The sequence below is a fragment of the Thunnus maccoyii genome, chromosome 3 (assembly GCF_910596095.1).
Source record: "Thunnus maccoyii chromosome 3, fThuMac1.1, whole genome shotgun sequence".
Taxonomy (NCBI): Eukaryota; Metazoa; Chordata; class Actinopteri; order Scombriformes; family Scombridae; genus Thunnus; species Thunnus maccoyii.
In genome coordinates, this window is record NC_056535.1 from 34,869,331 (window position 1) to 34,888,783 (window position 19,453).

Sequence of the window (19,453 nt, forward strand, 5' to 3'; positions counted from 1 at the left end):
AACTAAATGATGAAAGTAAATCTGAACATATTTCTTCCACACAAAGTTTTCCAGCTGAAGACTCACAGCAGGTTACAGGTTACATGAACATCAGCAAACATCAGCAATCATTTACATTTTCTACATTTAGCAGCTTTTCTTATTCTTATTCCTTATTTCTTTATCCTTATTTCTTATTTCAGAGATAAACAGCAGAGGAAACATCAGCTCTTAAATCTTGGTGATGAACCCAAGCTCACATGCCCACCTTAAATAAAAACCCCTCCTCTGATTAAATGACAGAATTCAACTGACAAAAACTGAATAAAAACATTTTACTTTTTATTTTGACTTCATCACATCAAATGAAAACCTTTACAAATATTTTGAATTATTTCATATAGAGTTTTACATACAGTATATTTAGTTAAACAATGAATTACATTTAATGTAACTCTACAATCTGAACTTGAATTTAAAATAAAGTTCATCATGCAGTTATTGATTCTTGGCTGCTGGTCTTCATGGCTCCTCACAAAGTCAACATCAGAAAACATTAAGAACCATTTAAAATGACACAGTATCAATAAAAAAAACTAAAGGCTGAAGAGACCAAATATAAAGACCAGAAAATAAGTCAAATCATTTTATGTTTGACAAAAACAGCAACAAGTGAAACAATATGAACATATTCTTCAACTTCAGAGGTTAAATTCAGTGACTTTTTCCTTTAAGAAATAAATGAGAGTAATTATAAGAACCATCATCATTGTCTCTAACTGCTCTGTTCTACTGTCACAGAAACCTTCAGTGGCAAAATCTTTAGTGGGACTTTATCCCAAGTGTAAATGTATGGAAACAGTCTGTCAGTGAAAGTGTGTGTGAAGCTGTGTATTTGTGTGTCAGTATCAGGATCAGAGAACGACAGATTTCTTTTGTTCCAGTCCAGATTCACTCTGATCCTCTGGAGCTTCTTCTTCACTGAGAGATCAGTGGGGGAGGCTGATGATGACCATGCTGAGTATTTATCATTATAGAAATATATTGTCCATAATCCAGACTGTATGATTCCCTTCCTCTGGACAGACTCTGATAACACACCTAGTGTCCAGTATGTATTGTCTCCAACCTCGACATCCCAGCTGTGAGTCCCTGAGTTAAAGCCCTCAGAGCCCAGGACAGAGGAAATGGTGTTAAACCTCTCTGGATTATCAGGAAGCTGCTGTTTCTCTCCTCCAAATCTCACACTGGTCAGATCTTCAGACAGGATGAGTTCTGGATAAACAGTGTTTGCATCCAGAATGACAGGAGTGTAGGAGACCATCTCCTTCATGTTGTTCCAGATGTTGAAGGTCAGGTTGCCCAGGTGTTTGGGCTGGTCTATCAGAGCTCCTGAGAGCAGCTGTGGATCATCCAGCAGGGGGCAGCGCTGGACTCTTTCCACTGCAGCCTTGTAGTTGTGCAGGAATGAGACGTCTTCAGCTTTCAGCTCCTCCTCTGTGGCTCTGACTGTGTGTGAAAGAGCTGCTATCTCTCTGCTCAGAGCCTCCATCTTCTCCTTCATCATCTGACTCTTCTTCTCCTCTTCCTCCCTCAGAACAGCCATCCTGGCCTCTTCTTCCTCTACTAGAAACTGGTGAAGCTTCTTAAACTGCTCCTTAATCTGCCTCTCTGTATGTCGGGCCTGGACCTTAATGTGTTCTGCTGTTTGATCAAACTTCACTTTAACTTGTTCACAAACCTTTAACTTCTCTTTTAAGGGCTTCAGAGTTTCCTCAAGTTCCTTCTTGTGTTGTCGTGCAGCTTCATCAACGGGTCTCAATCTGTGGTTGGTGTGTTTTTCTGAATCTCTGCAGATGCGACACACCGGCTGCTGATGGTCCAGACAGAAGAGTTTGAGTTTCTCAGAGTGCAGACTGCAGAGAGCCTCTGAAGCTCTCTGATCTCTGTCCTGTAAGAAGGACTCACACAGGTTCTTTAACACCAGACTAAGAGGTGGTTCTCCCTTTGAGGATCTTCTCTTACAAACTGGACACTCATGTATTGGTTTCTCTCTCCACCAGCTCTTCAGACAGTCTTTACAGAAGCTGTGGCTACATGACAGAACAACAAGATCTCTAAAGACGTCATGACAGACCTGACAGCAGAGATCCTCCTCTGATCTGGAAGCCATTTTGACTCCGAGTGAAGCTGAAAACACAGCAGACAGAAAGTACAGTCAGTCATGGCTCCCCTCCCTCCTCTACTAACCTCACTGACATTTACCCTCCACCCACATTCATTTTAAGTTGTGAATCACTGTATCTTAAATTCCCTATATTGCAACACTTGCAAAAACTTTTCCTTCCACTCTAAGACATTAGGCAAAATAAAGCAGGCAAACATTCAAAGAATATTTACATTTTAAATGCATACAGCGTATATTGCAACCAATAAAACTGTATCAATGCTGAGTGTCTGCTGGGCTCCTGCAGACTTGATGGGTGCACCTCCCTTCTGGAGATGTTACTATGAAAACTTGCTGTTGGAAACTTAATACCACTCTGTTGTTACCTGAGGGTTGTACTACAAAGCGAGATTAGTGTGATAGCGAGGTATGTTGAGTCTCAAGCCAGGGTTTTCAATGTCACAAAGGTGTCTCTCTTTTAACTTGGCTAGATCACCAAATGCAAACTTAACCTGGTCTGGAGCAGGTTATGTTCCGAGTTTTGGGTTAAATTGGCAATAAAAAGCGCCGTCCTTTCACTAACTACCTGATTTGCTGCCAAGTTGTTTAACAATGCTGGTACTGCAGCTATTAGAACACTGATTAGAAAATTGATTAGTCTTTTATCGTACTTACCATTGATTTTATATGTCATACTGTAAATTTGTACTGGTGCAATAGGTTAGGGTTACTTATGGGATGGGAGTTTGTTACAATATATCAAAGTTTATTTCAAATTTTTTTTTAAAAATAATGAAAAACTGAAAACTAATGAAAAAATACTTTGTACAAAACAAATAAAATAAGATTGATTAGTCTATTGGTATTTATCACAGATAACATTTAATCTATAATATTAATTTCACTTTGATTTGGCCAAAACCTAAAGTGATTTACACTTATCCTTCATTATGGGACGGAGTTAGACCTGAATGCACTTTTTGAGTATAATGTTTCAATCTGCTGCATCAAGTTTAAAGTTTAAGAGCTCTGGATGTGGGAGACACGGAGAGAGCATTGAGTGGTGAAATAAGTAAATTAACTAATTACAAAACAGTTTTTTAATTGACAAATTTACACAATCAGCAGTTTTCTGCCGGCATTCCTCTCTCACCTTATTTGCAGCAAGTGTTGCTTTTTGCTGTTATAATGTATTAATATTCAGCTGTTCAATACCTTTTTCCTGCCATTAAAAATGCATCTTGAAGTCTCTCCTTCTTTAAAAATTAGTCTTAACTTACAACATTTACTTATGGCTTAAGTGTCCTTATTAACAGAGGAACATACCCATTAATTTACCATTTTCTTGACAGTTTATTTCCACAGATGTAAACAACTTGTGGATAATAATAATACATTTCAAATGAACTTCAGAAGGGATGAACAGCAAGGAGTGCAAAAGGTAATCTTCCCAAATTCAACCTCACCAAAATGCAGAGACAAAGAGAATTACATATATAATTTAAAGACCACCAATATTGAGGGATTTTATACTTGAGCACAGATAAATGTGTTTTTTTAATTTTAAAACTCACCAAGCAGGATTCAGCGTTCATATTCAGGATACATTTAAATTATTCCATCTTACACTTCAACTAAAGGTTGCCGGTCAGTTTCCAGATCAAGTTTCTGTCTGCTGTTTTGAACTCAGCTTGCTTTTTCTTCTTCTTCTTCTTGAATGTCCAGTCCCCCCTTAAAAAGTTACTTCCATCTTTCACAAACCACCACTTCTTGTCATCTTTCAGTTTTGTTTTGTACAGGCACCACCGACCCACCCCCGCTCTCTTGCTTGGTTTCCTCATTCAGGGACACTCTACGTGAGCACAGACTCGAAGCATCAGACCACCTCCAAAAATATATACAAGTAGAAAACACCACATAACACAATCTACATCTATGATGGGAGATGTGCTTCCTTCTGCTCCAGCAAGATAAACCTTCTTAAACTTAGTTATTACTGTAATTATAGAAGCACAATATTAAAAAGTTCATCTAATTTCTATGTTTACATCTCATCCTTGATAGGTCAAAAAGCAACTACAGCACAGAGTGAAAACCACACAACCTGATTTTCTGAAGATCTGACTTTCCTTTTGCAGAGTGAAACTTTCTCAAGAGAATATTCACAGAAGTGTTTACCACAAATGAAGAAATGTTTATTACATGTTGTACTTCCTGCCTCTGTCACCTTATCGTTATTGTTAGGGGCCTATATTTCTTGTAAAAGCAAAGGCAAACTTTACTTTCATTACAATTCTTATCTGAGAGGCAAGAATGAAATATGCTATCACCAAATAGTGAAAAACTGAAAACAGATTTGTGTATCAGAACTTTGTTTTTTCTTCTTTCCTCTCCCATTAATCATCTCACGACCCCTCAGATTTATCTGCTGACCCTTTGGAGGGGCCCGACCCCTAGGTTGGGAACCACTGGACTAAACTAGCTAACTGTATATAAAGTAGTGTAAACTAGCTCCACCTCCAGCAGCTACAACAGTAACATGCTGCTCTAACACTGATGCTTCACTATTAATAATCTAATGATGTCATATATAATAATATATCAGTCAGAGGGACCAAACCACTACTTTTACTGCAATACTTTAACTACATCAAGCTCATAATACTTATGTACTTTTACTGCAATACTTTAACTACATCAAGCTCATAATACTTATGTACTTTTACTGCAATACTTTAACTACATCAAGCTCATAATACTTATGTACTTTTACTGTAGAAGGATTTTTCATGCAGGACTTTTACTTGTAATATGTAGTATTTTTACATTGCTGTATTGGTACTTTTACTGAAAGAATCTGAGTACTTCTTCCAGCACTGCACATCTTGTGGAGTATTTTCATCAGCACGTATTGTTTATAGTATGTAGAAAACACTAAAGAACAAGTTCAACATTTTTAAAAATAAACATATTTGCTTTCTGGATGAGTTAGATGAGAAGGTGTTTCAGGAATAGAAGCTGTTGTGTATCTAATTTAACGGAAGAAATGATGACAAACATTTCCACAAAAACAGTTTGCTTCTTTTATTGAGTGAAATGAAATCCAGACAGGTGACTTTGAAGGTCACAACACCACAAACATAATCACACTTGGCATTACAAGTTTGCATATTCCTACTATTATCTCCTTCTGCAAGACTGCACCAAGAGCTTTGGCAACTTTATTTGTTGTAAACTGAAAAAAATCAATAAAACAAATGATCCATGTAGCACAAAAAAAAAAAAAAAAGGAGGCGGAGAAAGTCAGAACTAATGAGTAATAGTTGGCGGTCCTGTGTTTCTGTCAGTTCTAGTAAAATGAAGGGAAGGTTTAAAGAGAGGGCAGGGAAATGGAAACATTTCAACCTGGGTTAGAAATCAGTTAACGTTGTATATTTAAATTACAACTTTCATGCCTGACTCATTCGTCTACCCACTACTGACATTCCTCTGAGGCTGCCTTTTCCATCAACAACAGAAAAAAAAAACCTCTTTATCTTATTATTTCCTTATCTGATATAATAATAATAATAATAATAATAATAATAATAATATTTATTTAAGTGTACATCATCTCAGCCATGTGTGACATCTTCTTGGGGATGTATAGATAATACTCCATGTAGCCAGAAAGGTCCTCTATTGTGATGTCATCGACGTAGGCTCGCGCCTGCTCCGAGCACGAGCGTGGGGAACCTGACGACAACGCCGGAGACGATGACGATGAAGGCGACGAAGCTGCGGCGGCGTTACTGTTGGCGCTGAGAGTTCTGGGTGCATCTTGGCTCGGCAGGCTCCTCTCGCACTCTGAGATGACGTTGCGAAGCCCCGTGAAGGAGTACACCTCCACGCCGTTCCAGCTCAGGTGATGGGTGGGCTGGCACTGGCACTGAGACTCGGCCCCCTGCGTACTCTCTTTAGGGCCTTTTGGGGAATCGGAGCGATTTCTCTGAGCACAGGAGGAGCAGGGAATGTGGGGGCCTTCTGCCGAACCGCTGCTGTGCAGCTTGGATAGAGCTCGGAAGTCGGCGGCTTCCGCGGGTGCTCCCGCTCTGGATTCCGCTCCGTCACAGGCGCTTTTCTCCGAGCCGTTCCCCTCGCTCGATTGAACATCTCCAGAGCTTCCTCCATCCTGCCTGGATGACGTCGCAGCAGTAGTAATGACAACAGGGATCTCTTGTAATGATGGTGAGGAAACCACGGCTCCAGCTCCGAACACCACGGGAGAAATGTGGCCCGCGGTGCCCGAAGGAGAGAGCTCTTTCTGGGCAGTGACGGCGACAGAGGAGGTCGTTCTTCCATCGACTGCGGGATGAGGCTCCGCAGGCTCTGGCATGGCCAGGCGCTGGTGCTTCAGGCAGACACTAGGGGGCGACAGTGCAGAGGCTGCAGAGGTGCTGCAGTAGGTGAACTTCGGGGGGTGGAGGATGGGGGACTTGGACCTCCGACGCCGTTGGGTTCTGGATGCTCCTCGAGATGTTTTCCTCATGCAGCTAAACATAGAAGAAGAAACAGGAAGAGGAACAGAAGAAGAGAAAAAGAGGAAAGGGAACAATGGGGGAAAAATAACATGATGTAGCAATCACAGTCTTTAAAATAATGTAAGAAACGTCTACATCTTATTATTAAAACTGTTATATCTTCATTTTGTTTTTCTTGATAGTGACAGTCAAGATAAAGACAGGAAACACAGGACTAGAGAGAGAGCTGGCAACAATGGTTATGTGGAATGGATCTTAACCAGTAGGACTGTTCTTATGTGAAAACATGTATCTACAGTAGTGTTTCCAGGTTGTTTTCATAAACATCAATATCCACAGTGAGACACCAGAACAACTGAGAGAAAGTTAAATCTCTTCTTCTGCGTCCTCTTTTCTGTTCACAAATCATTATTTTATGATCGTGACGTCTGACAGAATCAGCGTACGTATAAATTAATGACAACAACTGTGTGATCGACTGTATCGACATTTAAGACAACAGAGGAAGTCACAGAGTGCCACACAGTTCGTTATTCCCAGTTTCTCAAGTGGGAAATCCACCCAGTACAGTCAAACCATTTGGTTGAGAAGATCACTGATTTATTTCTGTTGCCGAGACTGAAGAAGAAACATATTCCACAGCCTGAAAGTTTAACCTTCTGTTCACGAGACGACACATCTACCTCCACCTACCCATGCCAGTTGTCCTTGGGGCAGCTGAGTTTGGGCTTCGCTCCGCTGTTGTCGAGACAAGCTCGAGACGCTCTGGGAGCCAACGCCTCGGAAACGCTCACAGCTCCGGGGACACTGGAGACAAGAGAGAAACTTATAGGGACTCTGTCAGAGCAAGAATGTCATTTAGTAACACCGAACCATCAGCATCACACACACACACGGAGGACTGAGCCCCGCCCCCTCGCTGCTCCTCGCAACGCAACCATAAACGGCAGCAAAACATAGTCGAGACTCACAATGAGCTGAAATGAAACGAGAGCACAAAAATGAGATAAACAACATAAATAAACAGTCTCTGCTGCGTCGTGTTGTATCCTCTCCGTCTGAGAGACAACTACACTTGTTAAAATACCGTAAGTGCAATAAAAGCGTTGCAAGTACAAAAGCCAGTAAGAGTAATTTATTAATGTTATTTGCACAAAAGAACAACACACCAGCAATTACTGCTTATTGCCACATGGTGGCGCCAAAGAGAACGAAACGGAGATCCTCCAGATGGCAACTTTAATCATTTAAAAATACATTTGAATGCAGTCGGATAATTTATATTATATTTTATGGATTTTTTCATAAGAATTGTACTGTGGTGACTTGATCACATCAGTGGTTGCTCTTAAATTTAGTGTTTTTTCTTTATTTGAAAATCTACCTGTTTATACATCTTGCATTGGATTCTGTCTGTACTGTTTTAGTGCATATTAACTGGTTTAACTGGTAACTGTTTCTGTTGCCCACTTTGCCAGGTCTCTCGTTAAATAAGGGAAAAACAAGTTTTCATTCTATTAACTCTTGGTGTCCAAATTAATGATTTAAATCTTACTGTAATTAAATCTTAGCTACAAAATTAGATTCCTCAAGGTTTTGACATTTTAATTTTTAATTAGTTTTGTGTGAGTTTTTATACATGTATACTTTCTTTATTGAAGTAATAACTTATTTTCTACTGTTTTCTGTAAATCACTTTGAATCGTTTTTGTATGAAACTCTCACACAGAGATAAATTTGATAATTTCAAAATAAAACACCTGTCACATTTAAAACTAATATTCCTAAAAATATCTGTGCAGCTCTTTTCATGACTTTTCCAAAAAACCTTTTGGGTTTGTACTTTTATCCCGACCTGGAAATGGCATTTTTCAAATTTCATGACTTCATCGGGTTTATCATGACCGTACCGTCACTGATGATGTCATTAGCCGGCATTTTACGGTATGTGGTGACGACAAACGACCGTGACAGCAGCAGAAAACAAGAGTGTAGATAGAAAGCAGAGGTTCGGTCGGCGCGGTTTGCTCATATTTACCTCTCAGCATCCACCCTCAGCTTCTTAAAGGCAGTCTGCAGCGTCTCCTCTTCGCAGTCCTTCCCTCCTGCCTCCATGGTGGGAGGAGGCCGCTCTGACCAGCCACCCAGCTAAAGCACAAACACACAACAGTGATTCAGCACTGAAGTATGGATTATAATGCAGTTATAGGCTGCTGGTTGGCTAACAGTGAACAGAGCAAGTTACACCTGTCCTCAAATCACTACACTGGCTTCCAGTGCGTACTTGAATAGACGTTATGGTTCTTCAGCTTGTCTATAAAGGTCTGAACGGCCTTGTCCCATCATATATATGTCAGACCTCTCAGCTCATCTGCTTCTAATATTATTTATTGATTTTTTTCTCAGAGCACCTGAGATGTGCTCAGTCTCTCATCTCTTTTAGAAATGGTGTTTCTCTGCTGCTCTACAATAATGTGAAATACATTACAATTACTATTACATACATACTCTGTAATTAACTCATCTAGATGTGAGTCTTCCTGTTTGCTTATTGGAAATGGCTATTATCATTATTAGTGCTGTCATCACTAAAGTAAAGCTGCAACAATTAGTTGATTGATTAATCACTTAGTTGCCAGCTACTAAATAATCGTCAACTATTTGATAATTGATTCATTGTTTTGAATGGATGAATTCTCTGATTCCAGCTTCTCAAATGTGAATATTTTCTGGTTTCTTTAGTCGTCTATGATAATAAACTGAATAGAAACAAAACATTTGAAGACGTCATCTTGGGCTTTGGCAAACAAGGATCAGAATCTGTCTTTAAACACGTTTAAACATGTTTTTCTTGCTGTAATCATTCCTCCTGTTCATACTGACCATTAGAAGATCCCTTCATAATGACCTTACAATGGAAGTGATGGGGGACAAAATCAACAGTCCTCCTTGTGTGTAAAAATGTATTTAAAGTTTATCTGAAGCTAATATGAAGCTTCAGCGTCCAAATGAGTCAAATCAAGTAGATATCTTTCAACGTTACAGTCTTTTTAGTGCCAATGTTCCTCTTTTTGTTACTATACTTCCACCTGCAGCTCAACAGGGAAACACAAAGAGGGAATTTGATGCTAAAAAGACTGTAAATGTCTCAAATATCCACTTGCTATGAATAACTCAGACTGCTGAAGCTGAATATAAGCTTCACATCAACTTTTAAATGACTGTGTGGACACACTGTGGATTTTGGCCTCCATCACTTCCATTGAAAGCACATTTGAAGGATCTTTTAATATCCAGTATGAACAGGAGGAATGATTACAGCAAGGAAAAACCTCTTTCATTACTCATATGGACACCTGACTGCTGGTTTAAGACATATTGGAATGACTGTAAATCTGTGCTCTAAAACAGGAATATAGTCAGATATATTGATTGTCAATTTCCTCATGTATAATTGTCCAGACTGTTAATTCTGACTCACATCCTGTGAATGATGAGCAAACACGTTTCTGGAGCCAAAAATAACTACAAAACACAAGACGTGAAATAAATTGTAGCCAAACATTTGTAGTGTTTAAAGATTATATTTCAGTGGAGATATTACAGATATATTCGATAATCCTTACACAAAACAACAGCGACAACATTGGCCAGTTCTGCTTGTAAACATCAGCACCTCCCACCCTTCTGGCTAACGCTTGTGTTAGCTGCTAGGCTAACAGGCTAGTTAGCCACGGGACGTAGGTTTTAATTGTTAACGGTTCCGAGCAGTTTTGAAATCTTACAAAAACACAATGGTGGTGATACTCACGGTTAAGGATATCCTGGTCGCAGTGAAGAAAGATATACCCAGGGCATAAAGGGCGTTTCACTCGCAACAGGCCCTCAGATGTTGACTAGCCAGTGAGGCTAAGCTAATGCTAGCTTCAGGGACTGACTGGTTCTCCTCGAAAACACGACCTGCACCTTTAATAAAGACACGGCACGCGGATGTCCAGACTCGTCTCACGGTATCAATCGCGGATTAATATTAATCGTGAACAACGACAGAGATAAACAGCGCAGATTTTAAGGCCTAATACGCGACTTTTCTGTCCTCAGCCTTGTTTACAGTCGAAACGGTCGCAGTGACTCTGCAACAACGCGCAGCGCTGCTGACGTCACCGGCCAAAAAACCCACACTGACGTCACTCCCCGCTATTTATGTCGACCCTGCAAGTTAGAAAATGTTCAAACTAACATTATATTTTCACACAGCAGCTGAACTCACCGCGGCTTTATGTAATAGCATTAAATACTTTTCATGTTTCAGAGTTTTCAGGCCAAGGACGTGAGTTCTGTCAGAATTACGTCACCGTTATATAACAGGCAGCATGCAGCCGTGTGCAGGAGAACAAAGCTTGGCACAGTTAATAGGATCCATATGAGAACTTCTCTCCTCTTCACATGCACTTTCCTGCCAACAGATTAAGACACAAACTCACAGAACCAACTAGAATCAACCAGCCTTCCAGCCAAGATAATTTACTATTAATTAAGATATCACCGAGCTCTTTATTAGGAACACCTGTGCAATCTAATGCCATCCAACACAACAGCTCTGCCATAAATTCTACTTTTATAAAGCTTACACATGTTCAGTCTTTTCTGACATTATTAGAAAGATCATAATTCTACTTTATGTTCATTATTGAGGTTGCAGTGGAAGCCACAAAATATAATCATAACAATGTTTTATCTTCATCAGGTCAAAATGATTTGTAAAAATGGAAAACACACCCATATTTATACATCCATGCACACCAATAGGCTGACAGCTCTATGATGACAGGTGTGGATAACCATCCAACCCACGCAGGGTGATTAACATCTCAGAGCAATTAACAGTTCAATAGAGTACATCAAAAAGAGCAGGAGTACAAAGGTCATATCTCAGAAACAATACATCAAAGATCAAAACATATATCAACATATATTAAACATTACATCAGATTCATCATCGCATATATCAAAATCAACATCACATATGTTCATACAATAATAGAAGAGAGGGAACTTTAAATTCTTGTGCAAACAGAGTTTTTAGACACTATTATATAAACAATATTAATTAGTTCAAGTAACATTAAGAAAATTGACACACACACACAGTATATAAACACAACCTGGCCTGTCAGAGAGCCTTACTCTAATTAGTTAAGGGTTTCTTAACATAACATAATTATTATTGCTGTCTGTAATGTGGGGACACATAAGTGGTTTCTGTAGATGATTACTGAACGCATCACAGCAGCTAATCAGCCTCATACAGAGATTTCTTTAATTGCTATTAATACTTCCTCCTCTAACGAAATGTACCACGGGAAGAAAAATTAAAGAGACACACATAAACATAACTTTATAGCTGAAATCAAGAGTAATACACAAACACTGCAACAGTGCCATCTAGTGACGAAACAGGAAAACAACAATACATGCAAAATAAAAAAATAAATAGATCAAAACAAAAAAACAGTCAAATAGAGTGACTGTGAGATTTTGACACAATAAGATTTTTAATTAACATTTTCAGGTTGCAGAATAAATCATGTTAATATTATTATTGATCTTCTGAGGAAAACATTTCATTTATGGCTTCTCTCATTCTCAAATATCAATGTCAGCATATAAACAATCAATAAACTGTAAATAAAATGACACCCTGACGTTTTTAAACATTTTCTAATCTATCTATCTCTATCTTTAATATTGCTGAAGTGTGTGGTAGAAAGATGATTTAACCCTTTCATGCTGTTCATATTCTGATCCTTCACATCATCCCCTCATATTTATTATATATACCAAACATCTGAACCACAAATCTATTTTTCATACATAAATACCTCATCAGTCATTTATAAATGGGTGATTAATCCATATTGAAGCTTTCAGAGAGCAGAGAGAGTGTATTCTTTATGGAGAAAAACATTTATAATCCTACAGTTGTTACATAAAACAAATCATAAAATGATTTCAATGAATGTTCGATTGTGCAGAATGCAACAATATCTTTGAATGATGATTTTTGAATTTCTGAATAAATACGTGTCAAATTTAACCAGGAACACCCTCTTTAGTATGTACAAATATGTATATCAGTTGCACAAAAATAAAACAAAGTTGAAATTTTTCTATTTCGTATATTTTCTGTCACTTTAGGAAAAGTCGTACAATTTCAGGGCAAAAATGTTTCAGGTGTTTATACTGTTGTCAAATGTAAAAATGGGTCAAATTTGAACTGAACACATCACATAAGGACTAAATAAAAGTTACAGTATGACATTACACTGAGGACAGTGACTACGTTCTCATTTTTACACAACTTTATTTGGCAAAGTCAACATACAGACAACATAAAGAGTCAGGAGTAAACAACAAGACAAATAAGAAACAATGCATACATATCAAAGAAGTACATCAGAAGATAAATAAACAAATAACTAGTAAAAATAAATAAAAAACAAAAGGTTAAGGAATATTCAAAAGAAGGAAATAGATACGATGCTGATACGATCGACAATCTGCAGTGCTTCAATTTATCTTTAAATAACATGTTTGTCAAAAAACAACAGGTTAGCTTTTGTGAATTTATATTTATGGATGTAATGTTTGGCAAAAATAAAGATTATATTTATTATTTGTTAATATTGGGCCAAAAATATATGCCGCGTTCATTTCATATGGGAAAATTCCAATGTCAATGACTTGCGAGCGTTGGAGCGTTCACGTCATCTAACAATATTATGCATTGATAAAATGTCATTATATCCACTACAGATATGGATATAATGTGACACTAACATATTTTAGTGCCAGAGATGAATATATCATCGCTTTTAGAAAAATCCGAGTTTCCAAGGCGATGTTATGGCTTGAATGTTTACGTGAACGCTATTTACAAATCGTAAATTTATGATTCCTGATTTCACATGAACGCAGCATTACTCAATGCAAATACATAATGAGAGCACGGAGCTGCTCTGGCCCAATCAGACTGCGCCAACTGGACGTTGTCCCCAGAATCTTCCATCTTCGTCCAATCAGAGGGAAGCGCGTAGGAGACTACAAGGAGGGTCGGGTTTCTTGACCAATGAGATGCCGAGCATAGTGTGACGTGGCACCGGGAAGCCCGTACAATCAGAAGCGCCTGCGTGCTCTCTGTGCCGGCGTCTGTGCTGAAGAAGCAGCGGCTCATGAACGAGAACCACACGGAGCTGCGAGTCCTCCAGTTAGCGGTGATCAGAGACACATACAGCCGAGATGTGGCGTTTAAGCGGGCTGTCGATGGCCCTCGCTCTCACGCTGCTGCCCGGTCCCTCCGGAGCCCTGAAGGAGGGAGAATGTGAAGGTACGTCCGCCTGTTAGCTTCCGTTAGCTCACTGCTAGCATCCTCTGAATGGCTGCCTGGCGTCTACAGCGACTTCTACTGTATTATATTAATGTTAGTCCGCAGCTTTCAGTGGTTTAACTGGTGTAAAACAGCTGGTAATGATGGGAGAGTAAGTGGATGACATATTTCCAGTGGTGGAAAGTAACTAAGTACATTTACTCAAGTACTGTATTACAGTACAGTTTTGAGATACTTGTACTTTACTTGAGTATTTCCATGTGATGCTACTTTCTACATTTCAGAGGGAAATATTGTACTTTCTACTCCACTACATTTATTTGACAGCTTTAGTTACTTTTCAGATGAAGATTTGACACAATGGATAATATAACAAGCTTTTCAAATACAACACATTGTTAAAGATGAAACCAGTGGTTTCCAACCTTTTTTGTCTTTTGACGTCTTACAAAAAGCAGTGTGTAGTCGTGGTCACATTTCACATGTCTATGAGTTGTTAACAGCTCCACCAAATAGTGATTTTTCCCTCTAAACTTCTCACATGCTTTCATTTCAATAAATGTTCAAATGATCCAATATTTCAGCAAAAATCAAAGATTAGAGAAAAAGTCCAAAAACTGAAAACAGATTTGTGTATCAGAACTTTGTTTTTTCTTCTTTCCTCTCCCATTAATCATCTCACCACCCCTCAGATTTATCTGCTGACCCTTTGGAGGGGCCCGACCCCTAGGTTGGGAACCACTGGACTAAACTAGCTAACTGTACATAAAGTAGTGTAAACTAGCTCCACCTCCAGCAGCTACAACAGTAACATGCTGCTTACACATGGAATATATTTATATATATTATATGTATTATCCTACATGCATTTGAGAGGATGGAAGCAAAGAATTAAAAACAAATCTCAAATTGATGAATCAATTATCAAAAGTTACTTTGTTTTCTGTCAATCAACTAATCAAATTAATCGTCAAATGTCTTGTTTTGTTCACAACTCAAAGATGTTCAGTTTACTGTCATTGAGTCTAAAGACACCAGAAAATATTCACATTTAAGAAGCTGGAATCAGAGAATTTGGACATTTTCTTCTTAAGAAATGACTCAATGATTCAAAACGAATCTGCAGCCACTTTTCAGAAAAGTCTGTTTATATTCTGCTGCAATAAGCAGAATGTGTTTGTTGATTAGACATGAAATAATCTCTCATCCATGTATTTGTACATATTTGGCTTCATTGTGGATCAGTTCTGTTTAATCTAATGTGTTTGAGATCATTTCTCAGGATAATATCCGGTTCAGTAACTTCAGTAACTGGAACGTCGTTTGATGTGTGTTTTCTGTTTCGTTTCAGTGTGCATGAGCTTCCTGGACAAGTTTTACCAGTCACTAAAGGACAACAACGTAAACTTCAACAGCGCAGACATCGAGAAGGCCCTCGTAAAGACCTGCAAAGACGCCAAAGGCAAAGAAAACCGCTTTGTAAGTAGAAGGAGATGGTTTTAAAGTCCGGATGGAACGGCGGTTAGAGAAGATCTGATCTCCATATCATGATGTATTATCAAGTGAAACAGGACAGACAGGCGGGACGTAACGTTGGGAGGAAGTTGATTTGAATGTTGAAAAGTGGGCGTGTCCTAATGAATCTTATCTCTGTGCTGATTGACTGGTGGGTGGATGTCATTAAATTAATGGTTTAAATTGGTTGATTCAAGCCTGCACATGTTACACTTTATCTTACAGGAAGAAAACATGATTAGATTTTAATATAATGATACAAAGAAATGGATGTTTTTGTATTTTTTAGCATATATTGTTGAATTGGTGCACAATATGAGCAGCGATGTGATTTAAAACGTTAAATTCAGTTTTTAAAGATTAAACTGAGCAGTTTGTTACTTATTAAAAGCTCAATATGTAACTTTTCCACATTAAAATGACCAGACCTATGTTATATATTTTGTTGAGTTGTTTACTTGCATTATTCCAAAACCCAGAGAATTCTGTATGAATCAAAGTAACAGCTGTTTGATTCGGTCGCCTGTCGGTGCCGACGTATCCTCTCCACCCGTCTGTTGCACGAGCAACGATGATAAATAGTCGGCTTTGTGGTTGTTCACCAGAAACCGTCACAAACTGACTTTTTATCCAGTTTTAAACCACATTTTTACATTACATGTTGTTGTTTTTTAGTCGTTTTAAGTGAATCTTTTAACCAGATGAAGGATTTTAGTCATCGGACATCTGGATCTTAAAGTTATCAGAGAAACAAACTGTTCCGCTGTTTAACTGGAGGCAGATGAGTCTGTGGTTGTCATAGCGACAGCAGCTGTTGCAAAACATGAACAGAAACAAGTATTAATCCTCTTAAAAGCGTTAAATTATCTTAAAATCAATGTTAAGTACAAAACACTACATTCATCTGGTCCTTTGTGTCTGACTGTATGGAAGTTAAATGGTGTCACCAGTAAGAAGGATTCACATTTCTTCACTTGTTTTTCTGAAATTAATAGTTTTAAATGTTAGCTTGTCAAGAGCAGTAAGAGAAAATGCTAAATGTTGTTGCAGATTATTATTATTATTATTATTATTATTATTATTATTATTATTATTATTATAGTATCTAAGCGGATGGTCACGTTAAAGCGACAGTACGCTCTATCTGGACACAAACTGAACATATTGTGTGAACACGATGATAAAACAGATGAACTGGTTCATTATGAGCCACTTTCTGATTTCTGATAACTGTATAAAATCCAGATATGTTACAGCTAAAACTCACAGTTTGTTTCCTATAACTGAAATAAACAGCTGTTTACTAACAAGTTATTGAAATTTAAGATATTAATAATAATAATAATAATAATAATAATAATGCACTAAATTTGACAAAAGTTCTGCCTGTTTTTACACATGACTGTTTGGACTAATAATGTTCATAATCAGATATTTTCATGGTGACACCAGAGAAGATAAATAAACTAATGAACTCAGCGTGAAAAGTCCTCCGTATATTTTTTTTAGTTGTGGTATTTTTGGAGCCACTCAGAGACTTGAACACACGTTTTCTTCTATAAAACAGTCAGTTTATTATTTCTCTCTCTCTGGTCTTCACATCTTTAGTGTTACTACATCGGGGCAACGAGCGACGCAGCTACAAAGATCATCAACGAGGTGTCGAAGCCGCTCAGCTATCACGTCCCGGTGGAGAAGATCTGTGAGAAACTAAAGAAGAAGGACGGTCAGATCTGTGAACTCAAATACGGTACGTTCCTGACTTATCACAGCCGTATTCTTCATATTTCATGTGTTCTATGAGAAATTAATAATAGCTTAAACCTGCAGTGATGTTTCTCCAGATTCACTTATTCATGCAAGACGATAATTATGCTCTATACGCTGCGTATGAATAATGAAACAAACTGTAGGAAACGTTGCTGCTCCTCATATTCTCCTCTATATAATTAAAATGTCTCTATTATTATTATTATTATTATTATTATTATTATTATTATTATTATTATTATTATTAGAGTAACATATGTAAACACACATTAAGTCTCTTTGTTCTTTGAACGTGTTTGAAGGGCTGAGTTACTACTTTTTAAAGAAACACATTTAAGGGTTTTTCATTTGAAAAACTCTCCTAAACTTTTATTATTTGCATAATTATACGGCGTCTCTGTGTTATTAAGTGTGTGATGCACAGAAGAAAGAGCAGACTGCTAGATAGTCAGTGTGCAGTTTTAAACATTAAAGGTGCACTGCAGCGGAGTTAGCTCGAAGCTAATTTGCATCCGTCGTCCCCAACAACAAAAAAAACCCACACAGAGCACAAAATACAAAGCTACACACAACAGCACATCACACACACCCACAATGCTAATTAATAATTAACAATGTAAACTGACTTTATTTGGTCTTTTAAACGGCGTCTAAAGGTTTTGGAGGGAAACTGGTTTGATGCTCAGGTTGCTTCACTTGTTGTTTTATTTTATTCATTTTTTTCTCTCTTACTTCCTCTTTTTTTTTGTTTTTTTGTTGCTCTGTTGTAATCATGTTCAGAAAGCCGAGTGCTTGTAAATTTCCACACCAGAGCTGCAACTAACAATTCTGTACATTATCGATTAATCTGTCGATTGGTTTCTCAATTAATCGATTAGTTGTTCGGTCTATAAAATGGTGAAAAATGTTGATCTCTGTTTCCCAGAGCCGTCTTCAAACATCTTATTTTATCCACAACGCAGAGTTATTCAGTTTATTATAACAGAGGACTAAAAAAAACAGAACATATTCACATCTGAGAAGCTGGAATCAGAGAATTTGGACGTTTTCTTCTTTAAAAAAATGACTCAATGATTGATCGATTTATCAAAATAATTGGCGATTTAATTTAATTGTTGCCAACTGATCATTGCAGCTCTGTTTTTAGTCTTTAGTCTTTAACATGGAGGGAAGCAGATGAAATGTAGCCGCGTCACTCTGATGGTTTTCGGCCAGTTACGAGTGATTTCCTGCTCAGAGACCAGTTCAGCTCGTCCACCTCGAGACGTGTAGGACGACTTCTGACTTTGTGTCTTTTTTTTTTTGTTTCCTGGCGTCTCTCATGCAGACAAGCAGCTGGACCTGACCACGGTGGACCTGAAGAAGCTGAAAGTGAAGGACCTGAAGAAGATCCTGGAGGAGTGGGGCGAGTCCTGTAAAGGCTGCGCCGAAAAGTCCGACTTCATCCGTAAAATCACAGAGCTGATGCCCAAGTACGCCCCCGCGGCCGCCAGAGCACGGACAGACCTGTAACCAGGAGCCAAAAACAAAAACAAAAAACAAAAAAAAAACACACAAAACAAACAAACTACAACACAACTTTTGGACTCGACTCAGACCAGAATGCATTTCGGAGAGAAGGAGGAGGAAGAGGAGGAGGAGGAGGAGGAGGAGGAGGAAGAGGAGGTGTTTGTCTCAGTCTTTTGGGGTTTTTTTTTTTGGAGGTGAACACTCGTCTGGTAATCCAACACAGATTGAGAAGTGTAGATATTAGTTTATATACACACACATGAGGATGAAGTCGGGTGTAAGAGGAACAAACAGTGATGAGGATGAAAGATTTGGTGCATTTCATGATGGACGTTCTGCAGTAGGAGCAGACACACACACACACACACACACACACACACACACATAAAGCCCTTTTCAGACACGGAATATTTCACACTTCAGGCTTCATCTATCTGTTTAAATTATGGAGGTTTTACTTTATTCAAACATGACGGGACGTTAACGGGAAGAGATGCTTAATCCCGGTGAGTTAAATGTTCTGACAGGAAGTAAAGACGTCTGTTTCTCGTCTTTAATGAGTGAATTTTTATAAAGTCGCACAAACGCTGAATGACGACACGTTCA

General features: G+C 38.3%; 3 protein-coding genes across 3 annotated transcripts; 1 reads left to right on the forward strand and 2 right to left on the reverse strand.

Annotated features, from left to right (window-relative positions):
- Positions 1-738: 738 nt before the first annotated feature.
- Positions 739-2,152, reverse strand: LOC121893832 (nuclear factor 7, brain-like). The gene has a single exon (XM_042405928.1). The coding sequence runs from the start codon at positions 2,150-2,152 to the stop codon at positions 755-757; it is 1,398 nt and encodes a 465-aa protein (XP_042261862.1). The 3' UTR covers positions 739-754.
- Positions 2,153-5,205: 3,053 nt separating this feature from the next.
- On the reverse strand, positions 5,206-11,055 carry oser1 (oxidative stress responsive serine-rich 1). The gene is made up of 4 exons (XM_042407618.1): positions 10,478-11,055; positions 8,705-8,814; positions 7,360-7,473; positions 5,206-6,678 (listed from the first exon to the last, which is right to left on the reverse strand). Exons 2-4 carry the CDS (start codon positions 8,779-8,781, stop codon positions 5,745-5,747), a joined length of 1,125 nt encoding a protein of 374 aa, XP_042263552.1. The 5' UTR covers positions 8,782-8,814; positions 10,478-11,055; the 3' UTR covers positions 5,206-5,744.
- A 2,815-nt stretch (positions 11,056-13,870) lies between these two features.
- manf (mesencephalic astrocyte-derived neurotrophic factor) lies at positions 13,871-19,201 on the forward strand. The gene is made up of 4 exons (XM_042406456.1): positions 13,871-14,053; positions 15,405-15,532; positions 17,177-17,318; positions 18,666-19,201. The coding sequence occupies exons 1-4, from the start codon at positions 13,966-13,968 to the stop codon at positions 18,848-18,850; spliced, it is 543 nt and encodes a 180-aa protein (XP_042262390.1). The 5' UTR covers positions 13,871-13,965; the 3' UTR covers positions 18,851-19,201.
- Positions 19,202-19,453: the final 252 nt, after the last annotated feature.